This window comes from Pleurodeles waltl, chromosome 4_2 (genome assembly GCF_031143425.1).
Source record: "Pleurodeles waltl isolate 20211129_DDA chromosome 4_2, aPleWal1.hap1.20221129, whole genome shotgun sequence".
NCBI classification, from domain to species: domain Eukaryota; kingdom Metazoa; phylum Chordata; class Amphibia; order Caudata; family Salamandridae; genus Pleurodeles; species Pleurodeles waltl.
This window is the reverse complement of record NC_090443.1, coordinates 368,179,831-368,206,949: the sequence shown is the minus strand read 5'-3', so window position 1 is coordinate 368,206,949 and position 27,119 is coordinate 368,179,831. Positions and strand designations below refer to the sequence as shown.

At 46.0% G+C, this 27,119-nt stretch overlaps 1 protein-coding gene across 1 annotated transcript in view; it reads right to left on the bottom strand.

The window, feature by feature from the left end:
* Positions 1-27,119, bottom strand: part of LOC138293868 (cytochrome P450 2D14-like) — a 298,270-nt gene that overhangs the window by 183,935 nt on the left and 87,216 nt on the right. The window contains exon 4 of the mRNA XM_069233169.1: positions 5,556-5,716. Within this exon, the coding sequence (XP_069089270.1) occupies positions 5,556-5,716 (161 nt within the window). The remainder of the gene's footprint in view (positions 1-5,555; positions 5,717-27,119) is intronic.

The window sequence follows — 27,119 nt, the reverse complement described above, 5'->3', positions numbered from 1 at the left end:
TGCCTCTCCTCACGCCTCTTGGACTCTGCTGGGGTCCACTCTATGATTATCAGAAGTGGTGCTTGCGGAAGATGGTGGAGAAGTACCTTTTTCTTTTCCTTGCTGAAGATCTGGGAGCCAATGGTTCTAAAAGAGGAGGTCCTTGCTTGGCAGGAAGCTCGACCTCCTGTTCTGTTCCAAATTCAGGAATATCTACTATTGCTGGCTGCTTCTGCTGTCTACTTTGCTCTGTTTCCTGAAATGATTGGGAACTACTTTGCAAAAGGAACAAAACAAATTCAACATCACTGTTCATCGGCGTCACTATGATTGCAGTGGCTGTCTCACTGTCAGGCATGGTCTTGGGCTTAGGTTGGGGTGGTGCTGTTGAGGCAGGAGTGCTGCCCCCAGATTCCTCTGTGAAGGTGTGGTTGGCACGCCAATACTGGAAAGCTGCTTCTTCTCACTGACCACTTTCTTGGGAGCAACTTTCTTTGGGGCCATCATAAAGCTCGTAGTTGGCAGTGGCACTAAGCTGCACAAACAGAAGAGACTGGAGGACTGAAGTCACTGTATAGGCCCTGGCAGTACTGTGGGTGATGTCTATTCTTCTCTTGTGTAATCAAGCAAATAAAACATTTAGTTAGTGAAACATGGCATTGTTGCAGGTTGAATTAGTACAGAGAAAGGCAATATTAGTGTGGTTGGTTAATTAGGTAATATTTATCCAACCATTGTAAAGTCAAACCATACCACCCTACCATAAAATGTAATTTCCAATCAGGAACAACACAACATACTGATATAGCTCTTTGCTTTATGTCCATCTATTCTAAAGGAGACACATGTGGTAGTTAGGGAGGTGCTGGGGTAAATTGAATAATCCTTAAAAAATGAAGGCGAGGTGGAGCCTATGGCAGGCAAGATGGTCTGGAGGGAAATGAAATAATCATTAAAAAATAAATGATGCTGATATGCCTGCAATTCTGCACTTCAGGCAGGGTATACAGGAGGAAATGGAATTATAATTAAAAAATGAATACTCTTGTGCAGCTGTGCACCTATGGTGGATGGATGGATCGAGGCAAAATGCAAAAAATAAATAAAATGAAATTAATTTAAAAAGCTAATATTAAAAAAAAAAAATCAAATACAAAATTTCAAATTTACAATTAAAAAATGATAAATAATGACTGATGTGTGTATGGGAGTATGAGAAGAAATGTATCGTGAGGGAAGGACAATGAGATGCAAATGAAAAATGCAGAAAAATGCAAGTAACATAAGCAATGTTCATTATACTAATCATTCATAATTTACATATATTAGAATGAACCTCCAGCAAATTGTTAAACTGATATCACATCCATCCATGCAACCCTATGGCAAAGGCACACTGCCTGGATGCACGAATGGCTGTCGGCCACATGATTAAACAACAACAGCGAGCATAAGGAGGCATGGGGAACAAAGAACTCATGCAAGCTGATGGCAAAGGTACACTGGCTGGATGCACAAAATGGCTGCCAGTCACATGGTCAAACAACAACAGCCATCAGGGAGGCATGGGAACAAAGAACATATTCAGACCTGTGGACGCAAACTACACTAAATAGCCCCTGGCTACATGGCATGGAGAACAAAGACATCGGGTGGCCGATGACAAACACTCACACAGTCAGGCCAGAAAAAGAAGGCATGGTGTAACACTGAAGAAAACAGTAACATTAATTCAGGAATGCAAAACAAGACTGAGCTATAAAAATATTTAAAACAACACACATCCTCCAATGACATCAAATATTAATTCACATTTAATACACTTTTTGCAGAAATAAAACATGCAATACTAAACATAGCGAACATTATTAATTTAATCCAAAGCCTTCCCTGCCCTAAATGATGTTTGTTTTATAAACGTATACCACAGAAACATTTCTTTTATGCACTGATGACTGGTACTGGGCCTACTGCCTGGATGTCCTGTTGGAAGACTGGGCTACCTAGAAAAATACATTTATATAGCAAATGTAACAACCATAGAGAAAAGGTACTGAACTATGCAACAGTTCCCCTTTACAAAAGAGAAAAAATGAAATGCAAAAAAAACATTACTACTCCCCTACCTCAACTCCAATCCACCCACCACAATGACATTCAAAAGTCAACTAAAAGTATAAAGAAATATTGGTGCATGCCCTAGAGACAACACACTTATGTGTTAACTTAATGATGTGATATCACAAAAACGAAATCCTTAAATTTAAAGGTATATATCCAGCAGCAAAGAGAGTGACACTTCCACCTCGAAATTCAAGTGAAAAGGACCAGGAGATGGACAAAGCACTGGTAGGAGTCTGCTGGATAGGAACAGGAAGTTGGAGTCTCTGGGGCACTTCCTTCCTATTGGAAAAAAAAGAAGTAAAAATTGAGTACCATGTTGGTTTATCGGCTATTGCCAATACAGCCGGCAGATTTCCCCTTCTTGGAAATGCAATTTGCGGATGCAACTTATGTAGACAGGATTTTGTTGATGGGCTGTGCTATATGGATTGCACAGTTTGAGACGTTTAGTACATTCTTGAAGTGGGCGTTTTTCTAGGAGAAGTGGACACAAAGGGGTCTCCCATTGCCTGGATGATTTTTTGTTTGTCTGCCTATAGGAAACAGGTAAGCGTCCAAGAGCGCAGCTGCAGTTCAGGCTTTAACAGGGGAGACAGGAGTCCTTTTGGCTCCAGAAAAGACTGAAGGCCCACTCACAGTTTGGATATCTCCAGCCTGGCGGCTGTTACCACCGATGCGGTCGGAGTGATACATTGGCGGGTTGGTTTCAGCCAATGTCATAATGTGATGGTAAGTACCGCCAGCCTGTAGGCTGTTGGCTTACCGCCACAATATCGCCGACCGCCGGTGTTGTAATGACCCCCTGAGTTGTGAGAGAGGAGAATGTTGTCCCGCCAGTCATGTTGAGAGGAAAAATCATTAACTTTGCACACACAGGTGATTCCTGATGAGCATATTGAGAATAATGTCAAAGTCTTCTTTTGGTATGCCTGTAGTAATGAAAGCAAAACAAATCCTTAAGCTGAGGTACCTAAAAACGCTGAACCAAGTTAGGTTTGGATATAGCTGGCCCATATGAAAAGTTATCTTCCTCAGATAGATATATGTTGTTTGCTTCATTAACAATCAAAATGGTGGCGGGTGAAGTGAGTGGCCATGGCCAATATCAGAATCGTAGTGGGCTTCCCGGAAGAAGAACTTTCAATTAAGTGCAATCCAGAGGGTTTAATACCTGATAAAGGTGTGCAATTCACTTCGGAAAAAACAATCTGTGATGACTTGGTTACTTAAGCTGATCCTTAAATTGATCCACCCTAATCACTTCGTATTTATTCCACATAGGATTGCAATGAACAACCTCTTACGGGAGTTTACATTCTCCAGTCAATGGGTAATTCATCAGCGCCATGTTAAGTGTATACATGTTTACCGAAGTATCCACAGTATGCAGTTATGTCAGCGTATCTTACTTCCCTGTGGAGCTCCTGTCCATAGTAAGAATAAATGAATATACATAATTGCCATATGCCAGTAACAACATTCGCCTCCTATTAAAGACGTCCTCGATTAGGCTGGTTGTTTTGGTAATTGTATCTCCAGTTGTACTGTCTCATTTTCTAATGATTGGTATATCGCAATCCAATTCAGCATTACCCTCTCAAATCTTCCTAATACAGAATCACCTGCCACTGCTTTCACTGCATCTCATTCCCCATCATGTGACAATGCCATGCTCCACTTAGAAGCAATATTGTCTTGTACAGCGAGTGGACATCTGAGAGGAACCCTGTTTACTCGAATACCTCTAGCGTCAGATACCATGTGGGGACCACGCCACCTACATGATATTGCCAAGGTGTTTGAATATATTATTCGGGATTGTATAAGGAAGTAGTATTTTGAAAGTTTGGTCAATGTCCTGAGGCAGTTTTCCTTAGTGTGAAAGAAACTTAAATGCACTCTTCAATTAATTTTGCTTTTTCTCACTAGATGTCAGTGAAAATCTGTTAAATCAAGGTGACGTGCTTTTTTTCTGGTGTGTATGTTTGAAACCTCTATGTTGCTATCAGCCGTTTAATATGCATGAAGTGTTGGTTTTATATCACTTGGTAGGAAAAGGGAAATACTCAGAGCTTTCTCCAATGATGCACCATCATTAATATGGTGCAGTGTGCATCATACTCTTCAAATTGTGCTAATTCCTTATTCATTTAGTTATTGTTTCGAAATAGCCAACCTACGGGTCTTCATCCTCCATTGATGGGTTCTTCTACGAGGGAACTTCATGCAACATGCAACATCCCATGATAGCAAAGAACAAGATGGTCATCCATTGTTCTAGTGCACCTCAGTCTGTGTCCAGCTTACATTGAGGGGTACTGACGGAATAGTGAGAGGTGGGTTATGATTTGTAACAGCACTACGTGCTGCAGTTCAGAATTTGGGGTATACCACCAACGCTGTGGTTAGGAGTTGTGCTTCATACCATCCCATTATGCTGTAGTATTTTCCACAGGCAATATGAGGCAGCTGCGAGGCAAAATATGGACCATTAAATCCTGTGATGTCATCAGGGGGGTCAGAAGATTGGATGTGACTGTTGCTACCCCTAGCATTTTAGGGGCTAACATACATACACCAAGACCATCCAGACCTCAAGCACGTTGGGCTAACATGAAATCACCCCCATACCTCTATTAGTACTCTCTGGTACGTACTCTAATATATTGGTATAACAAGCCATCACCTTCCAGTGAACCTCAGTCAAGTCATCAGCAAACTGCACTGGACAGAACATAAACCCCACCCCCATATCTCTTTCAGTGCAGCTTGAATTCTCTCCAGGAGTACGATGGGAAAGTACAGAACATAAAATTCTCACCAACACCTCTACCTGAACATGCAGTCCTCCGGGTTACTATGGAACACAAATCAAGCGCATATTTATGTCAGCCAACCATTCAGAAAGGTTGTACACATATACGGAAACAAGATTAACTGATACCCCTTGCTTGCTCTTTCGTGCCCCAGGCGCTACCTTGTTGCCCCTTATGTCAGAGGCCATGAAAGGAGCAGCACAACAATTAGGTAAAGAGGGCTCTTTCTCTGGTTTTCACTCCTTCCTTTCCCCCAGACCCACAGCAATTAATAGAATATAACAGAGGGATTAGGGTTGGGCACTGGACTAACCCTATGCTGCTTTCATAGTCAACAAAATACTTAAGTGAGTTGCCAAGGCAGAATTGTTTAAAAACTAAGCAGGAGTAAGGAGGGTCACAGAGAAGGCATGTTAGAACGAGGGTTGGCAAACAATGCAGAGATGGTGTTTGGGAAGGAGGAGGAATAGGTGGAAGTAAAATGGTGACAATGAGAGGAAGATAGGCATGGAGACGGTGAGCAGGCATACTGAGGCGAATATTCTAGAGAAGAATCAACACTAATAACATTCAGTCTTCTCTTTCTACATATAGAAATTATTCAACCAAACCACTACACTTCATCATCTTTAATACCTGAGGTAGGAATCCTGTTTCTGCCTTCAATGACTCTTCAAAAAGATGCAGCAGTCTCCGAAACTTGTTATCAACATACTCAAAACGATCTCCAAAAGTGATGGAACAGATCACGTTGCTCACTGCATTGTTTATAACAAAATGTGGATCAAACGGATGACCTGCACAGAGAGAGAAAAAAAGGGATTACAATTACCTTGATCACTTGCAAAAGTGGATGTAGTTAGGATGTGAGATGGTTAATAAGCAAGGACAACCTAGAAATAGACATGCAGCATGGAGATAACAGCATCCTTGATCTAGGAACGCCTAAAGATGTGAAAGAAATGAAAAGGAATAAACGTGCTATATGTTGCCATGGTGCCACAGAGACTGAAGCACTAAAGAGCCTATTCATAAACTGCCTTTGAAGTAAGTTTAGTAGTAATACACTAGAGGTACCCGTGTACTACTAAATGCTGTTCACAAACCTATGTGTGCAGATCACAGCTTCCACGTCTTCTATCAAAAGATAGGCCTCCGCTTCAGTTCCAGAGATCTCCCTATACACAGGTACACATTTTATTAGTATATCTGGGAGGAACCTGAGGGAGTGGCCGGAAAATGGGGAATACTTAATAATAAATAGGAGGGGATTAGGAAGAGGCAGAGTGGGACTTAGGGAAGGGTAACAAGGGTTTAGTCCCTGGGACTTCTACCTCCCTCTCTCCCCCAAGTGCTTAGCTCAATTTTTGGCTATCTGAGGGCAATTCAGGCTTAGAGCTCCATACTTTTTTTCCCACATATGGGATCCATGCCAAATGTGGGTCCTTTTTTCCAACTTCCTAGGGATTCTAAAAGTATCCAGGTTTGTGGTTTTCCGTTGAGGGGTCTGAGAAAGTAGACAAAATATAGTTACATTTTGTTTTTTTGGGGGAAAAAATAGGAAAAAAAGTGTTTCAGATAAAAATGTCAGTTTTTTTCTCCTAGAAATGGCATCAACGAATGGTTTGCTGTGCCAAGGTCACCAGCTTTCAGAAACATGCAGAGCTGAATAAAAAATATATTTTTTTACCACAGTCTTTGGCATTTTTCAAAGAGGTAGCTCAATTTTCCTATTATGTGCTCTCAGCGTACTTCCAGTTTGGGGTGGAAACCGGTGTGAAACCCATGGGTGATACAGAAAAGCTATAAACTTCTGAAAAGTACACAAAATTCTGAATACAGATAGGGATCATATGTGTAGATCCGTCAAGGTTTTCCCAAAGAAACTAACTGTTGAAATAAAAAATATTGAAAATGAGTAGGAAAAATGATTATTTGTGACAACGTTTTCCTCTGTAAGTTTTTGTCACAATGGTTGATTTATAAAAGCAATATACCAATATATCCAGTAGCCCTGGTTGCGGAGATATTTGGAGGTTCTCCAAAAATCCAAGGTAGTCAGAGACAACAACTGAGTTGCGCCATACAATTGTTTTTCATTATGTCCTGATGAGACACCAATTTATGTGGTGAAATACGAAGAGTGAGAAATGGGTATCAAGGAAACCTATGCATTTCTGAAATGGGACAAGATATGGAGTTCAGGAGCAGTGGCTATTTGTACATTTCTGAATTTATTGGTACCCTTACTAACATATGCATATGATTTAGAGGGTATTTTTTAAAATTCTTTTTAATACACTGGCTTACATTTGGAAGGCACAAATGCATTGAAATACAATAGGAAATAACAAATATTTTACTATTCTTTGCTCCTACATGCCTTCTAAAAACAATGGCACCTCTCTTGTGTGGGTTGCCTGTGACAGGAAACACCCTAGAACACTACATGGATAGATCACATTTTTCCATTAAAAACTGACCCTTTTTTCAAAAAGTAGGAAGCTGTGAATTGTGGGCCCTAGTTCAGCCAGCACCTAGGAAAACCTACCAAATGTGCACATTCTTAAAAACTAGACAAATGGGGGAATCCAAGATGGGGTGACTTGCCTGGCTGCCTACTGGCGTTTTACCCACAATCCATTGCAAACCTGAAACTTTGACTAAAATCACATTTCCTCAGATTTCTGTGATTAAAAGTTCCGGAATCTGCAGGGAGCCACAAAGTTCTCTCCACCCAGCATTCCACTTAATTTCCTGATAAAACTAGGACCCCACTTGTCTGATTAGGCCTAGTGCCCGCTACAGGAAACGGTCCAAATCACACAAGGATACATCACATTTTCCACTTAAAACATACCCTTTTTTTGCAAAGAGGGTAGCTGTGGATTTTGGGCCCTAGCTCAGCGGGCACCTAGGGAAACCTAACACACTTGCACATTTTTGAAAACTAGACACCTGAAGGAATCCAGGGTTGGGTGACTTGCATAGCTCTCAACAGTTTTTTTTAAATCCAGAACCCCTTGCAAACCTCAGACCTTTACAAAAGCAAATTTTCCTCACATTGCTGTCATAAAAATGTCTAGAATCTCTGTGGAGCCACACACTTCCCTCCACTCAGCATTCCCCTAAGGCTCCGGATAAAACTGGTGTCTTACTTGTGTGGGTAGGCCTACAAGTCCGCACCAGGAAATGGCCCAAAAGACAACAAGGAGACCATATTTTCCCACTCACATTTTTTCTCTTTTTATGAAGTGGGTAGCTGTGGATTTTGGACCTCAGATCAGCTAGCACCTGGGGAAACCTAACAAACCTGGAGACCTAATGGAATCCAGGGTGGGGCGACTTGCATGGGTCTCACCAGGATTGTTTTTTTACCCATTGAAAAGTCAATGTTAATATTGTTAGAAATGGGGTTTCTAGTTGGAAGAGGACACATAGAATCCAAATTATTCTGTGCCCACCCTCTGGTAGCTTGGCACTGAGCAGTCATGTTAACTTCGAAGGCAATGTGTAAAATATTTGTGAAATAAATCATGCAGTAACACAGTGAGAACACTATAAAAAGACACCACACATGTTTAGAAAAATATAAGATATTTATCTGGTTAAATTAAGGTCAAAACGATTAAGATTTGATAATCACAAGTTAAAATATCTCTTTTGGAATGATAAGATGAGTCTTTAGTTCTTAAAAGCACAATTGTCTCTTGAAAGCACAAACTACCTGGTTTGCCTCAAAATTACACGCACGAAGACCACAGAGGAGGAGATGCCTGGAAAAAGGTAGGTGTTGGTCAGATTTCCGGGCGCACACAGATGATGCGTTGATTCTTTTCCACGCGGGAAAGACTTTGCGTCCAATTCAGTGCGCAGGCTTGAATCCTCTTTGCGATGTGGGGTCTTTTGATGCCCAGGGACGATGCGTGGAAATCCTGGGCGTGCAGGACAAAGTCACAGCTGTTGCGTTGATCCTGTTTGTGATGCGGCAGGGTTTCTGCCGCACGGCTAGCGCTGCGTCGATTCCTCTCTACACCCTGCCCTATGGGTTACCTAGGGCCTACCTTAGGGGTGACTTATATGTAGAAAAAGGGGAGCTTAAGGCTTGGAAAACACTTTTAAATGCCAAGTCGAAGTGGCAGTGAAACTGCAAGCAGGCCTTGCCATGACATGGTTAAGGGGTTAATTATGTGGGTGGTGCAATCCTACAAGTCCACTAGTAGCATTTAATTTACAGGCCCTGGGCACATGTAGTGCACTTTACAAGGGACCTACAAGTAAACTAAGTATGCCAAATGGGTATGAGCCAGTGTTACCATGTTTTAAGGGATAGAGCATATGCACTTTAGCACTGGTTAGCAGTGGTAAAATGCGCTGGGTCCTAAAGCCAGCAAAAACAGTGTCAAAAAGAGGAGGGAGGCAGGCAACAAGTTGGGGGTGACCACCCTAAGGCTGTCAGGTCTAACATGTGTCCCCCAGCTGAAAGTGAGGAGAGCTACCCAACCCATTGGGAGCTCTCATCGCTAAGGTGGAAGTATCTGGAGAGACCATCAGCATTGGGGTGGTCAATCCCTGGCGATGCTCCACTGTAAAGTTCATCCCCTGTAGGGAAATGGAACATCCTCAAGAGTTTTTGCATCCAATTCAGTGCGCAGGCTTGAATCCTCTTTGCGATGTGGGGTCTTTTGATGCCCAGGGACGATGCGTGGAAATCCTGGGCGTGCAGGACAAAGTCACAGCTGTTGCGTTGATCCTGTTTGTGATGCGGCAGGGTTTCTGCCGCACGGCTGGCGCTGCGTCGATTCCTCTCTACACCCTGCCCTATGGGTTACCTAGGGCCCACCTTAGGGGTGACTTATATGTAGAAAAAGGGGAGCTTAAGGCTTGGAAAACACTTTTAAATGCCAAGTCGAAGTGGCAGTGAAACTGCAAGCAGGCCTTGCCATGACATGGTTAAGGGGTTAATTATGTGGGTGGTGCAATCCTACAAGTCCACTAGTAGCATTTAATTTACAGGCCCTGGGCACATGTAGTGCACTTTACAAGGGACCTACAAGTAAACTAAGTATGCCAAATGGGTATGAGCCAGTGTTACCATGTTTTAAGGGATAGAGCATATGCACTTTAGCACTGGTTAGCAGTGGTAAAATGCACTGGGTCCTAAAGCCAGCAAAAACAGTGTCAAAAAGAGGAGGGAGGCAGGCAAAAAGTTAGGGGTGACCACCCTAAGGCTGTCAGGTCTAACATGTGTCCCCCAGCTGAAAGTGGGGAGAGCTACCCAACCCATTGGGAGCTCTCATCGCTAAGGTGGAAGTATCTGGAGAGACCATCAGCATTGGGGTGGTCAATCCCTGGCGATGCTCGACTGTAAAGTTCATCCCCTGTAGGGAAATGGAACATCCTCAAGAGTTTAGGATTTTCAGCCCTCATTTGCATGAGCCATCTGAGGGGCCTGTGGTCTGTCTGAACCCGGAAGTGATTCCCAAACAGGTATGGTCTCAGTTTCTTCAGTGCCCAAACCACAGCAAATACTTCTCTTTCAATAGCACTCCACCTCTGTTCCCGTTGTAATAGTCTTCTGCTAATAAAGACTACTGGTTGGTCTAGGCCCTGTTCAGTCAGCTGTGCTAGGACCGCCCCTATGCCATGCTCTGAAGCATTTGTCTGCACGATGAATTCTCTGGAGTAGTCAGTTGCCTTGAGCACGGGTGCCGTGCACATGGCTTCCTTCAGGGAATCAAAGGCGTTATGACAAGCCTCAGTCCAATTCACCAACCTAGGTTGCTTCTTGGATATGAGTTCTGTTAAGGGGGCCACTATGGAGCCATAACCCTTAACAAATCTTCAGTAGTATCCGTTGAGACCTAAGAAGGTTCTCAGCTGGAACTATAGACAGCGATGTTGTCTAGATAGGCTGCATCCTTGCCAGCTAGGTCCCCTTTAACCAACCGTTGGAAGGTAGCAGGGGAATTTTGCACTCCAAAGGGCATGACCTGGAACTGGTAATGACCCTCAGGAGTAGAAAAAGCGGATCTCTCTTTTGACCCTTCAGTCAAGGCAATCTGCCAGTACCCTGATGTGAGGTCAAAGGTACTAAGGAACTTGGCAGCGCCTAGCCTGTCTATGAGCTCATCAGCTCAGGGGATGGGGTGACCATCTGTCTCAGTGACAGAGTTGAGACCCTGCTAGTCCACCCAGAACCTAAGCGCTGGCTTGGCCCCTGGGAGAAGCAGCATTGGGAACCAACACCACTGGGCTGGATGAGAGACTGCTGGACTTCTCTATCACCCCAAGAGCCAGCATCTTTGCCACTTTCTCCTTGATACTGGACCTCACCTTTTCTGACACTCTGTAAATTGTATTCTTTACAGGGGGACTATCTCTTGTGTCAATATCATGGGCACACACGTGTGTGAGCCCAGGGGTGAGGGAAACAGGGAAGAGAACTGCTCCAATAGCTTGTAGCAGTCTCTACTCTGATCTAGGGCCAGGGAGTCAGATTAACACCCTCCACTGACCCATCACCTTCTTTGGCAGAGAGGAGGTTGGGAAGAGGCTCACTCTCCTCTTCCATACCTTCATCGGTCACCAGAAGCATGCTGACTTCAGACTTCTCAAAATGAGGCTTTAGTCTGTTTTGATGGCGCACCCTTAGGGGATTTCTGGGGGACTTAAGGTCGACTAAGGAAGTGGCCTCCCCCTTCCGCTTCTTTTTCTTGAATGGGCCAGTCCAGCGGTCTTGGAGAGCTCTAGGCTCTACTGGCTCCATTACCCATAATTTGTCTACAGGTGAAAATTCTACCAGGGTGGCCTTCTGGTCATACCATTGCTTCATCAGCTCTTGACTGGCCTCGAGGTTGCTCTTGGCCTGTTTCCAGAAGCATTGCATCTGGTTGTGGAGGGCCAGCATGTAACTGACCACATCCTGGGGGGGTTTCCTGGGAGCTTACTCCCACCCCTCTTTCACTATGCTTAGGGGGCTCCTGGCAGGGTACCCAAAGAGAAGTTCAAAGGGGCTGAACCCCACCCCTTTCTGGGGCACCTCTTTATAAGCAAAGAGAATGCATGACAAGAGGATGTCCCACTTATGCCTCATGGCCTCAGGTAGGCCTGTGACCATGCGTTTTAGGGTCTTGTTGAACTTTTCTACAAGTGCATTGGATTGAAGATGATAAGGGGTGATGAACCGGTAGGTCACCCCACAAGCATCCCACATGGACTTCATGTACGCAGACATAAAGTTTGTGCCTCTGTCATACACAACCTCTTTTGGGAATCCCACATGGGTAAATATCCCCATCAGAGCTCTGGTCACCACTGGTGCAGTCACTGTTCTTAAAGGGATTGCCTCTGGATAGCGGGTGGCATGGTCCACCAAAACCAGGATAAACATTTCGCCTAGGGCAGATTTGGGGTCCAAGTGACTAATGACGTTGATGCCCACCTTTTCAAAGGGGGTGCCAATGACGGGGAGTGGGATCAGGGGGGCCTTTAGCCTTTTCTCTGTCTTCCCACTACCCTGGCAGGTTGGGCAGGACCTACAGAAAGCATCTGAGGCTACCCGCATTCGGGGCCAATAAAAGTGGGTGACAAGCCTGGCAAAGGTCTTGTCTTGCCCCAGATGTCCCGCCAGGGGGATGTCGTGAGCCAATCCCAGAAGGAAGGCCGAGTAGCACTGGGGGATCACCAGCACACGGGCTGCCCCAGCTTCCGGTACCCTAGGATCACTATAAAGGAGATAATTCTCCCAATAGACATGGTGATCGCCAGAATCTTCACCTGCTGCCTGGGCTGCACCCTGTTGCCTCAAACCCTCAAGAGTAAGCACTCTTTCTGTGCTTTGCAAAACTCCTCCCTGGTTGGCTCACCCTCAATTTGCCAGCCAGCAAGCTCAGGCAGGTTACCCAGGGTGGCGATGTCTTCCCCGGTTGGCTCAGGGGCCTCCGCCTCTGGGACCATGTCAACCATCGCAGGAACTTCTAGGACTAGTTTCCCGCGCCCCTTTCCCTTCCTCTTTGAAGCTGTCTGGGCCATTTTTCTAGACCCCGGTTGCCCTTGACGCCCTTACCGGGCAGCCATGGACCGTGTGGTCATGCAGACCCACTCAGACAAACCTAACATCTCCAGGTGAGACCTGAGCTCCACCTCCTTCCAGGAAGTATGCTCAGGGTCATTGCCTAGCAGACAATCTACAGGCATGGCAGGACTCACAGCTACTTTTAGAGTACCAGAGACCCCCCCACTCAAAGGGAATGAGAGCCACTGGTAGGTGACTCTCACGATTGTCAGTGACTATGACATGGTGGAATGTAGTGGGGATGACCTGCTATGCTGACACCAGCTGACAACAGTAGTGATGCTGGCTCCTGTGTCACACAGAGCCTCCACCCATTGCCCATTAATGATGACCCACTGCCTATACTTGGAAGTATTTGCAGGCATGTGGGCTTTTGGCACCATTTCCTCATCTCCTAGGGACACAAGGGTTACCCCTATCTATTCCCCCAAACTGTCTGGGACTACCGCCTCCCCGAGCTCTATACTAGCCAACCCAGGTGTCTTCCCTCCAGTGGAGCACTGTGCCTGCATGGGTCACTTGGAGTTGCCCTTGAAGTGACCATGCTTGGTGCACTCTAGGCATCTGGGTACAAATTTCCCTTTCTTTTTATCAAAGAACCCTGGCCTCTTTTCAGAATGAGGTTGGTACTGGTTACCACCACCCCCCTGGGAATAGTTTTGGGTGCCTTTTGAGAACTCCTTATTTTAAAGTTTTTCTCCCCCCTCTTTTTTCTGGTGGGAACCCTGACCACCTTTGTGGGTGTACCCCCAAGATACCTCTTTGGACACTCTGGTGCTAACCCAGAGGTTCACCTCCTCAGCAAGCTTCCTAGGATCAGTCAGCTTACTGTCAACTAGGTGCTGGCGCAACTCTGTAAAGCAAACACTGAACATATGCTCTCTCAGGATCAAATTATACAACCTCACACAGTCATCTACTTTACTCACCCATCCATTTAGTGCCTTACTGAAAAAATGAAAAAAGTCTACCCAAGTCTGTGTGGAGAGTTTGGTGCTGTCCCTGACCCTCTGACGGTACTTCTAAGGGATCAGCCCAAACTTGGCAGTTAAAGTGGCTTTCATGGGCGAGTATGTGTTCTGATCCTTTGGATCTAATGTGAGGAGTGTGTCCCTCCCAACAACTGGCACATATCTCCACAAGCCTGCCCCCATTGCTCTTCAGGAACCCCATTAGCCCTTAGTGCAACTTCTTAAGCAGCCAACCCCTTATTAATGTCATCTCCCACCACATAACTTGGCACCACAATTTTGGTTAAACAAAGTTTCTTGTCTCATTTAGGTCCTGCATGTATGCTGCCACCATTACTGCTGGACTCAGCCTGCCTAGCCTTGATGACCAGCTCTTTAAGACTCAGTTCATAAGCCAACAGAAGTTTCTTCTCCTCCAAAGCTCTCTCAGCTGCAGTTTTTCTTTCCTCTGCCTCCATGTTTAACCTTTCCATATGCAATTTAAGTTCTCTCTCCTCCCTCCTTTCCTCTGCAGTCAGGCCATGGCTAGAGACACCGCTCCCTGGTTTACCAGCAGGCACAATTTCAGGGGTAACATCCCTCACTGCTGGTGGCAAATCCTCTGAGGGGCCATCCTCTGGCTCCTTTACCTCAACATTCTCTTGTGAATGGGCTTCTGCCCAGGCCCTCAGTGCCTTTTGGTACTCCTCCTTTCTGGAGGCACCCAGGGTAGGTACTCCCATCCCCTTGCAGAATCCCTTTAGGTGGCTAACAGCGTATGTCTCCAGCTTGGCTAGGTCAATTTCTCCAGCTCCTTCTTGAGACCCAGACAGATACATGTTTTATGGGGATTTGAATAAACTGGCAAGCAGAAAAACAAAATTGCAGAAAAAGATAAAAAATCAAGTTGACCTTCAGCTGTGGGTAGGTAGTGTACAAGTAGCTATTGCATGTTATTACACAAATACAAGTCCTATCCTTACTGCTGATCACCAATGTTAGAAATGGGGTCTCCAGTTGTAAATATTTATCCAAATATGGATCACAATCCTAGTCAGTATAAATCACACACAATCCAAACTATCCTGTGCCCACCCTCTAGTAGCTTGGCACTGAGCAGTCAGGCTTAACTTAGAAGGCATTGTGTAAAGTATTTGTGCAATAAATCATGCAATAACACAGTGAGAACACTATAAAAAGACACCACACAGGTTTAGAAAAATATAAGATATTTATCTTGTTAAATTAAGGTCAAAATGATTAAGATTTGATAATCACAAGTTGAAATATCACTTTTGTAATGATAAGAAGAGTCTTTAGTTCTTAAAAGCACAATTGTCTCTTGCAAGCACAAAGTACCTGGTTTGTGTCAAAATTACACATGTGAAAAACGGAGACGAGGAGATGCATGGAAAAAGGTAGGTGTGCGTCGGATTTCCGCTCGCACACAGATGATGCGTCGATTCTTTTCCACGCAAGAAGGACTTTGCGTGAAATTCCGGTACTCAGGCTTGAATTCTCTTTGCGATGCAGGTTCTTTTGACACCGAGGGATGATGCGTGGAAATCTTGGGTGTGCGGGATGAAGTCACAGTTGTTGCCTCGATCCGGTGCGTGACACGGCGGAGATTCGGCTGCACGGCTGGCACTGCGTTGATTCCTCTCACATGAAGTCAGGCTGCGTCGTTCCAGCTGTGCGTAGACGTTCTGGTCGCAATGTTGGCTCTGCAGCAATCTCCTCTTGGGGAGCCAGGCTGCATCATTCTGGTTCAGTGATACAGTGATTTTCCCACCGCTAGACAGGCTGTGCATTGATTCCGGCAAGCTGTGTGTCGATTTTCATTGCACAAGGAGTTTCCTTACAGAGATGAGGTCTTTTTGGCCCTGAGACTTCAGGAAACAGGAGGTAAGATCAATCCAGGCTCTTGGAGAGCACTTCTCAGCAAAGCCAGAGGCCAGCAAGGCAGCAGGGCAACAGCAAGGCAGCAGTCCTTTACAGCAAAGCAGCCCAGGTGAGTCCTTTGGGCAGCCAGGCAGCTTCTCTTGGCAGGTTGCAAATTCTGGTGCAGAATGCCTTTCCCAGGAAGTGTCTAAATTGGTAGGGTCGGGGACCCAGTTTATATACCCAAAAGTGCCTTTGAAGTGGGGGAGACTTCAAAGAGTGGTTTTGAAATGCACAGGGTCAGCTTTCAATACAACCGTGCCTGCCAGGGTCCCAGTAAGGGTTTGGCAGTCCATTGTGTGAGGGCAGGCCACTGTCCTTTGAAATGTAAGTGCCCAACCCTCCCCCCTTCCAGCCCAGGAAGACCCATTCAGTATGCAGATGTGTGCAGATGTTCCTGAGCATCCTGTGCTTGTGGATGTGTGGGTGAAATGCACAAGGGAGTTGTCAACAAGCCCAGTCCAGACGTGGAATGGAGACAGGCTGTAAGACACAGAAGGATTTAAGTGCAGAAAAAATGCAAACTTTCTAAAAGTAGCATTTCTAAAATAGTAATATAAAATCCAACTTCACTAATAAGCAGGATTTTGTATTACCATTCTGGCCATACTAAATCTGACCTGTTTACCCCTTTCCAATCAGAATCTACCACTCCATCAGTATATGAGGGTAGCTCTAATGTTAGCCTACGAAGGGAGCAGGCCTCACAGCAGTGGAAAACAAATTTAGGAGTTTTCCCCACCAGGGCATATAAAACACACAGATATATGTCCTGTCTTTTACCTACACGGGACCCTGCCCTCTGGGTTACCTAGGGCCTACCTTAGGGGTGACTTATATGTAGAAAAAGGGCAGTTTAAGGCTTGGAAAGTACTTTTAAATGCCAAGTCGAAGTGGCAGTGAAACTGCATACACAGGCCTTGCTATGTCATGCCTGAGACATGGTTAAGGGGCTACATCTGTAGTGGCATGATCAGTGCTGCAGGCCCACTAGTAGCATTTAATTTACAGTCTCTGGGCACATGTAGTGCACTTTTCTAGGAGCTTACAAGTACATTAAATATGCCAATTGGGTATGAACCAATGTCATCATGTTTTAAGGGCTAGAGCATATGCACTTTAGCACTGGTTAGCAGTGGTAAAGTGTGCAGAGTCCTAAAGTCAGCACAAACAGTGTCAAAAAGTGGAGGGAGGCAGGCAGAAAGTTGGGGGTGACCACCCTAAGGCTGTCAGGTCTAACAGATATGTTCACATATAAAAACGAAATCGCATCACTATTATAGAATTTACCTGTCATGAACTTTCCATCAACACTGACTCAGAAATTCATGGTGAAGCAAGCTCTGAGACCTAGGCCTGAAGTTACTGATTAACAGGTCACAGGTGGAGCAGCACATAGTCAGCATACAAATGTGCGAACAGGAAACTCAGATCAATCCCACAGATAGAGGCAGCAAACCACAATGGTCCCAGGAGACTGGCCCCAATAAACACACATGGCCGGAGGGATGTGCAAATTCCCAAAACACCATAAAGTCAGATGCCACATGAAGTTAGGAACACTCAGCCAAACAGAACACAGCATGCACAGTTACACGCTGCAATCACGTGCCCCTTATGCCAAACTTCTGGACACATTACCTCACTGTGTCCATGCGAGGTTGAGGCATAGCTGCATTTGCAATAAGGGACCTTATTTATGATCCCAGACAACTGCTCACATTCTTCACCTAAAACTGAATGCTGAAATTGTACTATGTACCCAGAGAAATGTATAAAACACCATACAGAGCAACTGTACTTTGAGACAGTCCTCGGGCTCCGTTTTCCGGGCCGTAATGTTTAATTAAACAAACTCATGTTGTTTTGCCAAATGCCTCTGGTCTTTTGTTTTTTCAAGGTAAATTCACATTCGAGCAACATTTTGGCGAACCAGCCAGGAGAAAATTGGTACCGCGGACCAGACTGCAGCTAAGGAAAGGGACCCCACCCGGATGGATTCACATTTGCACATCAAGAAAGGTGATCATAGCCGCAATTGATTGGAAGTTTTTGTGAATCTGCTGGGAGGAGGTCTATCCTGAAGCCATCATCAGAAGGGTAAGAGACTACATCAGAGCCTTCGTCCTAACATTTGGCATAGGGCTTACTAAGAAGAAACGTAAAAATTTTACCTGAGCACCCTGCCACTGACAGAAGTCTGTCATGTTACCTATTTTATGTGTCCGAACTAAGTAGTCGCAAGGAGGCCTTGGAGGTGTTTTAGCGGAAGTCACCTTTTTTCGATAATCAGCATGCTAGGAAAGGGGGATGTTGTTTGTCACTTGGACCGCTGGGTGTGACAGATGGTACACCTGAAATCTGGGTGTGATACAGGGCCAGCACCTCAATAAGTAAGAGGTGTTTATCGCCTGGACCACTGGGTGTGACACAGATGGTAAGCTTGTCCCCTGGCTATGATACAGGGTTTACCGCTTGGACTGATGGGCATGACACAGATGGTACGCATGGGCCCTTGGTGTGATATGAGGCCAACACCTCAACCTTGAGAGGTGTCATTCGCTTGGACCACTGGACGTGACACAAGTGATATTCATGGTCCCTGGGTGCGATAAAGGGCTGGCACCTCAATAAGTGAGAGGTGTTGTTCGCTTAGATCGCAGAGCGTGACACAGATGGTATGCTTGTCCCCTGGGTGTGATAGAGGGTTAAGGCCTCACCACTTGGAACGTTGGACGTTACACAGATCCTAAGTACGATATAGGGTGTGATTTGGATGGAAGGGAAAAACAATTGTATCTGGGAGATTAGGAGCAGCTTGTATTTGGCAAAGAGGGGCCTGTGGTTGCCAAGTTATCTGCATAAATTTTTATTATCTTTGTCCTGGAGCCGATATTGACAGACTATCAGGCTCACTTAATCCTGTGTACCGCGCAGAGCTTTCCCTGGTCACAGGATAGCATGCACTAGGAGCAGGCTAAGGTACTTTTGACAGTCATCAGTTTTTTCTCTGTCAGTTTTTCTTTATTCTAGTTGAAAATTGATGTATCTTAGATGTTGTGGTGCTGGTAAATTAATGCAACTGTATTTTGTCTTGAGTACTGTATTTTGTCAATGGCTCAATGTGCTATATGTAGGTGCTGCTATTTCTCACAATCTCTATGTAATACCAAAGTAAAGTTTGCTATTTGATGCCAAATTTCATGACGTTTGAATTAACAATTGCACTTTCTTCTAGGTTGTGACCCTTCATATGCATTGCTACTTGCGTTTGTGAAATGTTCATTTTGATGAATCTGTAAATAACACTGTGCTCACAGTAAAGTAGTTAGAACTAACAATCCCCATGTATATATTTCTCCACGACCAGAGTAGAACTTAAGATTCTGTAAACCAGAAAAAGTAGAAGTGTATCTGTGCTGTACAAAACTGCTCAACTTATCATGGGGCCGCCACTAAAAAATATACAAACCAGGTTCCCCAGACAAGCTAACAAACAACATGTTTTGACACGAATGGCACACACTAAGGCACACACGTTTCCCTGGCCAAAGGAGGGAATCTTTGACACTAACATAACCAAACCCATAGGAACACACATACAGACAAATAAACAGCGCAAGAGAACAGGAGAGAAGCACTTTTAGAACTATGGGCCATCTCCGAGGAGGCCCAGACCAATAAACCTAACACACAGTCACCAAGCCAGGCGTCTGCACCTTCCCCGGTACATGCAAGAATAGAGGTGCTCTCCCCGATGCCTGTTATCCCGCATTAGGCTATACCAATCTGCCGGATGAGGGAGCTGGAGGGTCCCCTACCAAACAACAAACTGTTAGGTCCAGGCATGACAATCTAACAGGCCAGCAGGCCTAGGCAATCCCAACACCACACTAGTCCAGCGCTAGAGCTCCCCGGAGTTCGACCCCTCGTCCATCGCGCCCATCCCATTGTACCTCAGAGGCATGGAAAACATTCACTCTCACCGGTTCCGGTGAACACTCTTGAGTGACAGGGAGATTCATAGCAGTTCAGGACAGTGCCACAACTAGAGGGTTTGAGGAAAGGGGTCCCAGCCCTCCGGGATCTGAAGATGAGGGGGGAGCCACAGGCTTTGCTCAGGTAGCCGCAGAAACAACAGAAAGCAGGTTTGGGGGCAAGTCCCAACGAAAAAGAACAGCTCAGAACAAAGAAGGCAACCTAAGTGGGATTTAGAGGAAAGACGCAAACTAAGGAGAGAGAGAAAGCTTGCACCCTACAAGTACAATGAGAAAGTAGAGAGTTGTGTCTTCCACTGAAGGAATGCAGGGGGAGGTACAGAGCATCTTTTGGGGAAGAGTCCCATGCAGGGCTAGAGGAGAGACTTTTGGGTGGAATATGAGCCCCACCAGATTGTCAATGTAGGAGAGGGGGTGATCAGGAAAAAAGACACCAAGGTAGCCTAGTGCAAACTCAGCTTAAATGCAGTAAATTAAGTTGGCACCTTTGCGGGAGCACAAGGAGAGCAGCGACTAGGATGTCTGCTGCTCCTCCTGAACACCCAGGACAGACAAGCTAACCCCAAGATAGACAGTGGCTCGAGAGGAAGGCGAGATATTGTCATCTTTGTCATCTGCTAGCCCGCTGGACTGACGGAAGAGACCAGTGTGATAGACCCTGGTCAGCGGGGGGATCCTTCGAACCCGAGGACTTGGCCGTTGTGGAAGACTGCATCCAGCATGGAGGGGGAGATCCCAAGCAGAACTTCCCCTACATGCAGAATTGTCTAAGAAGATGAGATCGCTATGTTAGGGAGAAACCAGAGGAGCTACCTAGAGCCAAAATATGCCCGCTACAGCAAAAGGGCACATCAGGTACCATTTATGTGCCCTGGGCTCAGATGGATAAAGAAAGGCTAAGAACCAAAATGCTTCTATTGTTGGGTGGGGCGGGAAATGGATGTCGTGCTTTGAGAATAACACCATGGAAATAAACCTAGCAATACGTGAGGTCAAAAGTCTGCTAAGTAGTCCGGAGAGCAGACTAACACAGTGTACACCCAAAGTCACATCCGAGCAATCACGCTGACAAACACCGAGCATGCCGAGCCATATTCAGTTTACACAGGCACCAAAAATGGATGGCCCAGAGGGAAATGTTTCCTAACTGCCCAGATGTGGGAGGGTTAATGGCAGAAACTATGAAACCTGGGAAGACCATAATAGATTTTCCAGATAGGATGAGGGAATGATGGGGACAAGATATAGGACAGCCTTGACCTATACAGGCACACAGGTCGTTCTCTTTTACAATGTCCTCAAAAAGGGGCTGCCCACCGAAATACAAAGTGGATTGGACAGCATAGTTGGGCTGGACACCAAACCCTGGCAGCTCACATATTATACTATCACAAAAATAAACAAGAAAAGGGCAGGGAAAAACAGGAGCAAGCCCAGAGGGACACCTCTAAGTTGTTCTAACAAAAGTTATAAAAGACCGCCCTCGACTGCGCCACTTCAGTTGCGAGCGTGCAAATGGCACCAATTCTAAAGGGAGCTCCACGGCAAAACCCCAGAGGGCTTCAACCTAGGTATAACGGCACAAAACAGGGACTTTAGCAGCAGCCAGCCCTTATAGAATGTTACTATTGCCACAGAATGGGCCACATGGCTGACAGATGATGGCTAAAGGCATATCACGAACAGAGGTTAGTGAACCTGGGCAGGTACCTGCAGAATCTCTAACCACAAAACCAAGCCCAGGGAAACCCGAATGCATCTTACACTCAGCAGCAGGGAAGTCAGTCCACCACCGCACCACTGTAAAATGGGTCAGGTAGTTTAAAAAATACGTGCCAACAGCACCCACACACAGGGAACCCAGTCCAACAAGGACCGGGGCCACAACCACGGCAGGGAGGGGTAACTGTTTGGGGAAGTAATACCTTCAAACAAATGCAGAACCCAAATGTGCAGTAAATTAAAACCCCCAACACAAAGCATCCATTTCATGCACACCTCAAAATTTGATGTATCAAAACTCAAAAGAAGGACCAATGAGACAACATTAGGGATTCAAGCCTTTACTTGCATTCAGGAAGCTCAAGGCTGCTGTACATGTTTTGTCCATCGGGTATCCTCACTAGAGCCCTTCTTTCAGGTTGCGTGCAGGAGCACTGACCCCACTCTGCTGCTGATGTCCCAAGCCGGGGTCGGCTGGCCACATCCCAGCGGTGGGCAGTCTGATCAAGGGGGCAGGGTGGCTCTTCGACTAGTGCTTAAAAACAGGTCCCCACACCCACAAGGCAACTAGGGCAGGTTCTGATCACCAAGACAGAAGGTCCCAATCTCGGGCACCCAGCCCGGGACCAAAATTTGTTTATGGCATGTAGTCCCAAAAGTGTCCCTTGAAAGCTAAATAGCCTCTAGCCAAGTGGAGGCCCGTTTTTTAGTTCCAAAACAAAGCTATCATCCAGTGTTGGGATCCAGGTTTCCCTGTGCTTGGGAAAGTGAGGAGCCCATATCCTCCACAGAATACGCACGAGGTCCAACAGATTGCAAAGCTATGCATGATGCCGAGTCACTGGAGGTGGTTCACTAGAACAACCAACCATCCCAGTCCATAACCATCACTTGGGCAAATTTTGATGAGTTCTTGGCCTGGCACTGGACTCTCCATGTATCAACATTTCGCCTCCTCCCTTCCCTCAAAGTTTTCCAACTAACTTAAGCCTGCTGGCCAGGTCATGCCCCTTTAAAATTTCGAAAGAAGAATGCCGCTGGTTAGAAGTTCCTGGCCACAGTTGGGAGCCACAGGTCCAAATATCCTGGTACAGATGTGGTCCGAAGGGAAGAGGGGTGCCAGAGAAAAGGGAGTCTGAAAACATCCATCACAGCTCCGAGCAGAATAGAATGCAGAGATGTGCTCATCCCCATATCAGGACCAGCAATCAGCCAACACACAAGACCTTACACACACCATCTGGAGGAAGCAATACTCCCAATTTCGGACACTGCAATATCAGAGGCAGATGGGAAGCTGCAGAACAACTCTCCGACCCCCTCCGGTTCACTACAGTTATAGATAACAGATCATGAAAAAATCTAGGGAAGTGCCCAAAAACCAATAAAAGAAGATCAAAGATAGCCCAAAAGAAGTCTCTAGAAAAAGGGGATAGTCAAGACACCTTGCGCCATTAGGGAGGGTCACGTTGCATGCCACATGCCAGGTCTAGAGGATTGTACACATGCCCTCAGGGCACGTTGCGATCGCCAAAGAACATTCAGTTGCGACATGCCTCTCCTTTATATATTGCCCTGCTCACGTGTAGGTCAAAGGGCACTGCCTGCACCAATAACACCCCTATGCACACACTAGGAGGGATAGGATACTGGAGGGCTGGCGATGCCGACAGAGCGCGAGTTAATAACTAAAATCACTCACATGCTCACAAGATCACCCCATAAAAAATGCTTTACCACCGTACCCCCCATCAGTCATGGAGAGGGAGAGGCCCAAAAACCTACTTTTTACCCACTTTTTCAAAATAAATATACAGAGTGGGGCCACCCTCCGGCGTGTCACTAAAAATTGTGCGGATGAGGTGTGGAAGGATCACACCCCCAAGAAAAAACACAGAAACTCCTAAGACATAACTGGCCATGACACAAGCAAGAATGCAATGCTTTCTAAAATAATAAACCAAACCTAGCCCTTATCCAACAGGTCTGCAGTCAAGCCTCCATGTCCACCACCTCTACAGTGGACCATCACTTTTTCAGCGGCCACATCAATATTCCCAACAGGATAAAGAACCATGAACCGCAACTAAGAAACTCCCTTCACCAGAGGACTATAGACTTCTACCCTGGGTTCATCCCAAGACCTGCAATGCTCTATAGGTTAGGTGTTGTTGCACATTTGTATACCCTCTGTTTACTATGGGTGCTGCTGCACCCATTCATTGCCAAAGAACTGCCTAGTCAATTGGAGGCCACCCAGAAATTGTCACAGCGCTATCTTAGGGACCTATCCCATGTTACCTATAATTACACCGTACCCAACACTAGCATTCCACATGAGCTAAACTGCGCCCTGGTATCAGCACATGACCACCGTGGGTGCCAAGACATTAGCTGGGTCACGTTGCGTCTGTTTACTGATACCACATGCAGTAGGGGCAGACAAGCTTTACTTGTTCCAAGAGGTAGCCCCTGAAGAAGCGAAATGCCTTCTCCATCTATACCTATGAAGATTAGAGCCAAGATTCACCAAACCTAGTGATATTCAAACTGAGCTAGATAGGATACGCAGGAGTGGCATAGGGGAGGATACTGTTTGGCCCCGAGACTTTCCAGAAAAGAGAACTTTATGGATCAATTCCATTTACTGCAGTTTTTAAAGCAGAAAAGACACAGCTGTTTGCCTACATCATTTCAGGTTGGCAGCAGCAGTTGCACTTAAGAAATATGTAACACAGCTTTGATGCCACAACCTGGAGGCCGGCAGCGAAACTAGCTGTAATGAAAGCTGTAGGTGAAATGACAAAGCAATATAATAAAACAAACAAAAAACAAGTCTCCTCCCTCTTCTTAGCCATTCTCGCTCACCCCAATCGTCTGTTCCCTCAAGTGTCAATCGTAGGAGTTTCACCTGCCCCTTGCCTGCCCAATGATGGGAGGTGTAGTTTTGGGCAAGTAGTACTGGACCAGTGCTCTACCCTAGTAGTTGTAAGACTTTTAAGAATGAAGGGCTGGTGATTTCATTAAATTCAGAAGACAATATCTGAGTAGAGGGCACACATAGGGTGGAAAAATCTGTGGGCCGTTGCTCCGCCGCCAGTGTGAGCTTCTCCATCCCCAGCAAGTGCCAGAGTTTATGCAGCCAAGAAGTGTGGTTGTGGAGTCTATCTGTGCCCGAAAATGGAAATATTGTCTGATGGGCTGCATTGATGACTAAAGCCATCTGGTGACCCCTCATAGAGCGCAGAGGAAATGTAAGTGGGTTAGAAAGGCAGAGTATGGTGTATGTCGGTAATCTAGGTATCGCTGTTTGGAATGCCTTGTTTATTTCCTCTAAGATACCCCTCCAGTATCGTGGCAACTTGGGGCAGTGCCAAAGCAGTTGTAATAGTGTGCCTGTGTTACTGCAACCTCTCCAGCAGGTGGCTGGTTTGGAGTGGTCCCATGACTGTATCAGCGCTGGGGTATAATACCAGTACAAAGATATTTTGTAAGCTGTCTCAGTGCCCGCCGTACTATAGGCGGTGTGATGAGCCCTATAGTTGATGTCTCCCCATTCTGCGGCCGATAGCTCTCTCCCTATCTCAGGCTCCCATCTTCGCTGTCCCGCGGTTTTGGGCATCTGTGCTATGGTAGTGAGGTGCATGTAGATCTCTGAGATAAGTTGTTTGTCATCCTGCTTAGGTATTACCCATTTTTCAAATGGTGTGAGAGGGCTCGCTGCTAGGGGTCAAACTGAGGGCTGAAGCACCCCATGCCTAACCTGTAAGTACATCATTCTGTCTGCCTCCAGTAGCCCATACTCTTCCTGTAGGCGATCAAAAGGGTTAATGCCGTCTATTCTCTTGGAACCTCTGGCATGCCACCTGCGAATCCAGTCTAGGTTCATGCGAGGGGTAAAGTCTTGGTTGGCGCATATTGACTTCATAGGTGATGGGAAAGATGTCAGGCCATTTTTGGTGGCAACTGTGTCGCAGACCCAAAAGGAAGTGCTGGTGATGGGGGAGTGTTGGGCCTGGGTCTTTCTGCAGGTTCATCCCCAGACTTTTTGCATCCTTCCTCCAATTTTTCTGACCTCTTGCTGTTGGCTCCGTGACTCTGAGCACTTTATGACTGCTGATCAGTGCTAAAGTGCAGGTGCTCTCCCTTTTAAAGATGGTGTGATTAGCTTCTACCTAATTGCCACATTTAATTTACCTGTAAGTCCCTTGTACAGTGGCCTGCAACTTGAATACTACTAGTGGGCCTGCAGCACTGCTTGCGCCACCCACAGAAGTAGTCTTTTAAACCTGTCTCAGGCCTGCTAGCACAGGACCTGCATGTGCAGTGTTCTGCCACAGGGACCTGGCATCTAAATTTACTTGCCAGGCCCAGAATTCCCCTTTTACTACATGCAAGTCACCCCTAAATTATGCCCTAGCTAGCCTTATGGGCAGAGTGCTATGTATGTAAAAGGCAGGACATGTGCCTGGTTGCGTGGCCTGTCTTGGTAGTGACAAACAGCCTATTTGGTTTCTCACTGCTTTGAGCGCTGCCTTCTCAGAGGATTGCATTGGAAATGCCCTGCCTTATGTCTAGGGGGTATTGTCTGATTTATGAGGGGTAGCATAGGCATGTTTGGTATGGTTGTAATGGTAGTGAGAAATGCTGCTTAGTGGTGTAGGTGGATTTCTTATTATCATTACATCAATGTCACTTCTAGAAAATGAGCATTTCTCTGTGCTTAGGACTCTGGTGTTTTGCAGCTTGACTCCAATCCACGGTTGGGCATAGTGACAGTCTGACTTTTCAGACAGCCTGTACACAGGGAGGATGGAGGTGTCACAGAGGTGCATCTGCATCTTGAATGGTCTTCATGGGCTGAGAGAAGGGGAGGTGGGGCACACTTGCATCTGTAAAGGCTGTCCCTGGCCTCACCCAAAGGTCTCGTTTACTCCCAACTGATATTCGGAGCCTATGCTGGAGGAGAGGGAGGACACTCCTGGAACCAGTTGTAACTGGTTCTAACCTCCTCCCACTCTTTGTTAAACCTTTGTAAAACTGAGTAAAACTAGAAGGGATTTTTCCCCACAATTTGGAGACACTCTAGACTTTAACATGCTTGTAACTGGACACAGAATGCTGTTGGAGGGACTCCCCAGGAACTGCCTTGGACTGCTGCTGCTGTGCTGGCCTGTGACCTGCTTGGTCTCTAGGAGGAACTGCCACTGTCTGCATACCCTTTGTGCTGGTCTGTTGCTGAACCCTACCACCCTGAGCTCCATCTTTTGTGTCCCCCACGAGCTGGGTGCTGTGGCCCCTGCAACTGCCTGCTTGCAGCACATGGGCGCGCTGCTCTAGCTTTCTTTTTAGTGAGAGAATAGTGCCTGGTGAGTGCTCTACTTGAATTGCTCAAAGCACCTTGTGAGCACTTTTCTTATGTTTATAGCACCTGGGGAGCACTTTGGACTCCTTGCTGTAGCGCTTTGGGAGAGCTCCACTTGTATAGGCCTTAAGAGTGCTTCCGTTTTAT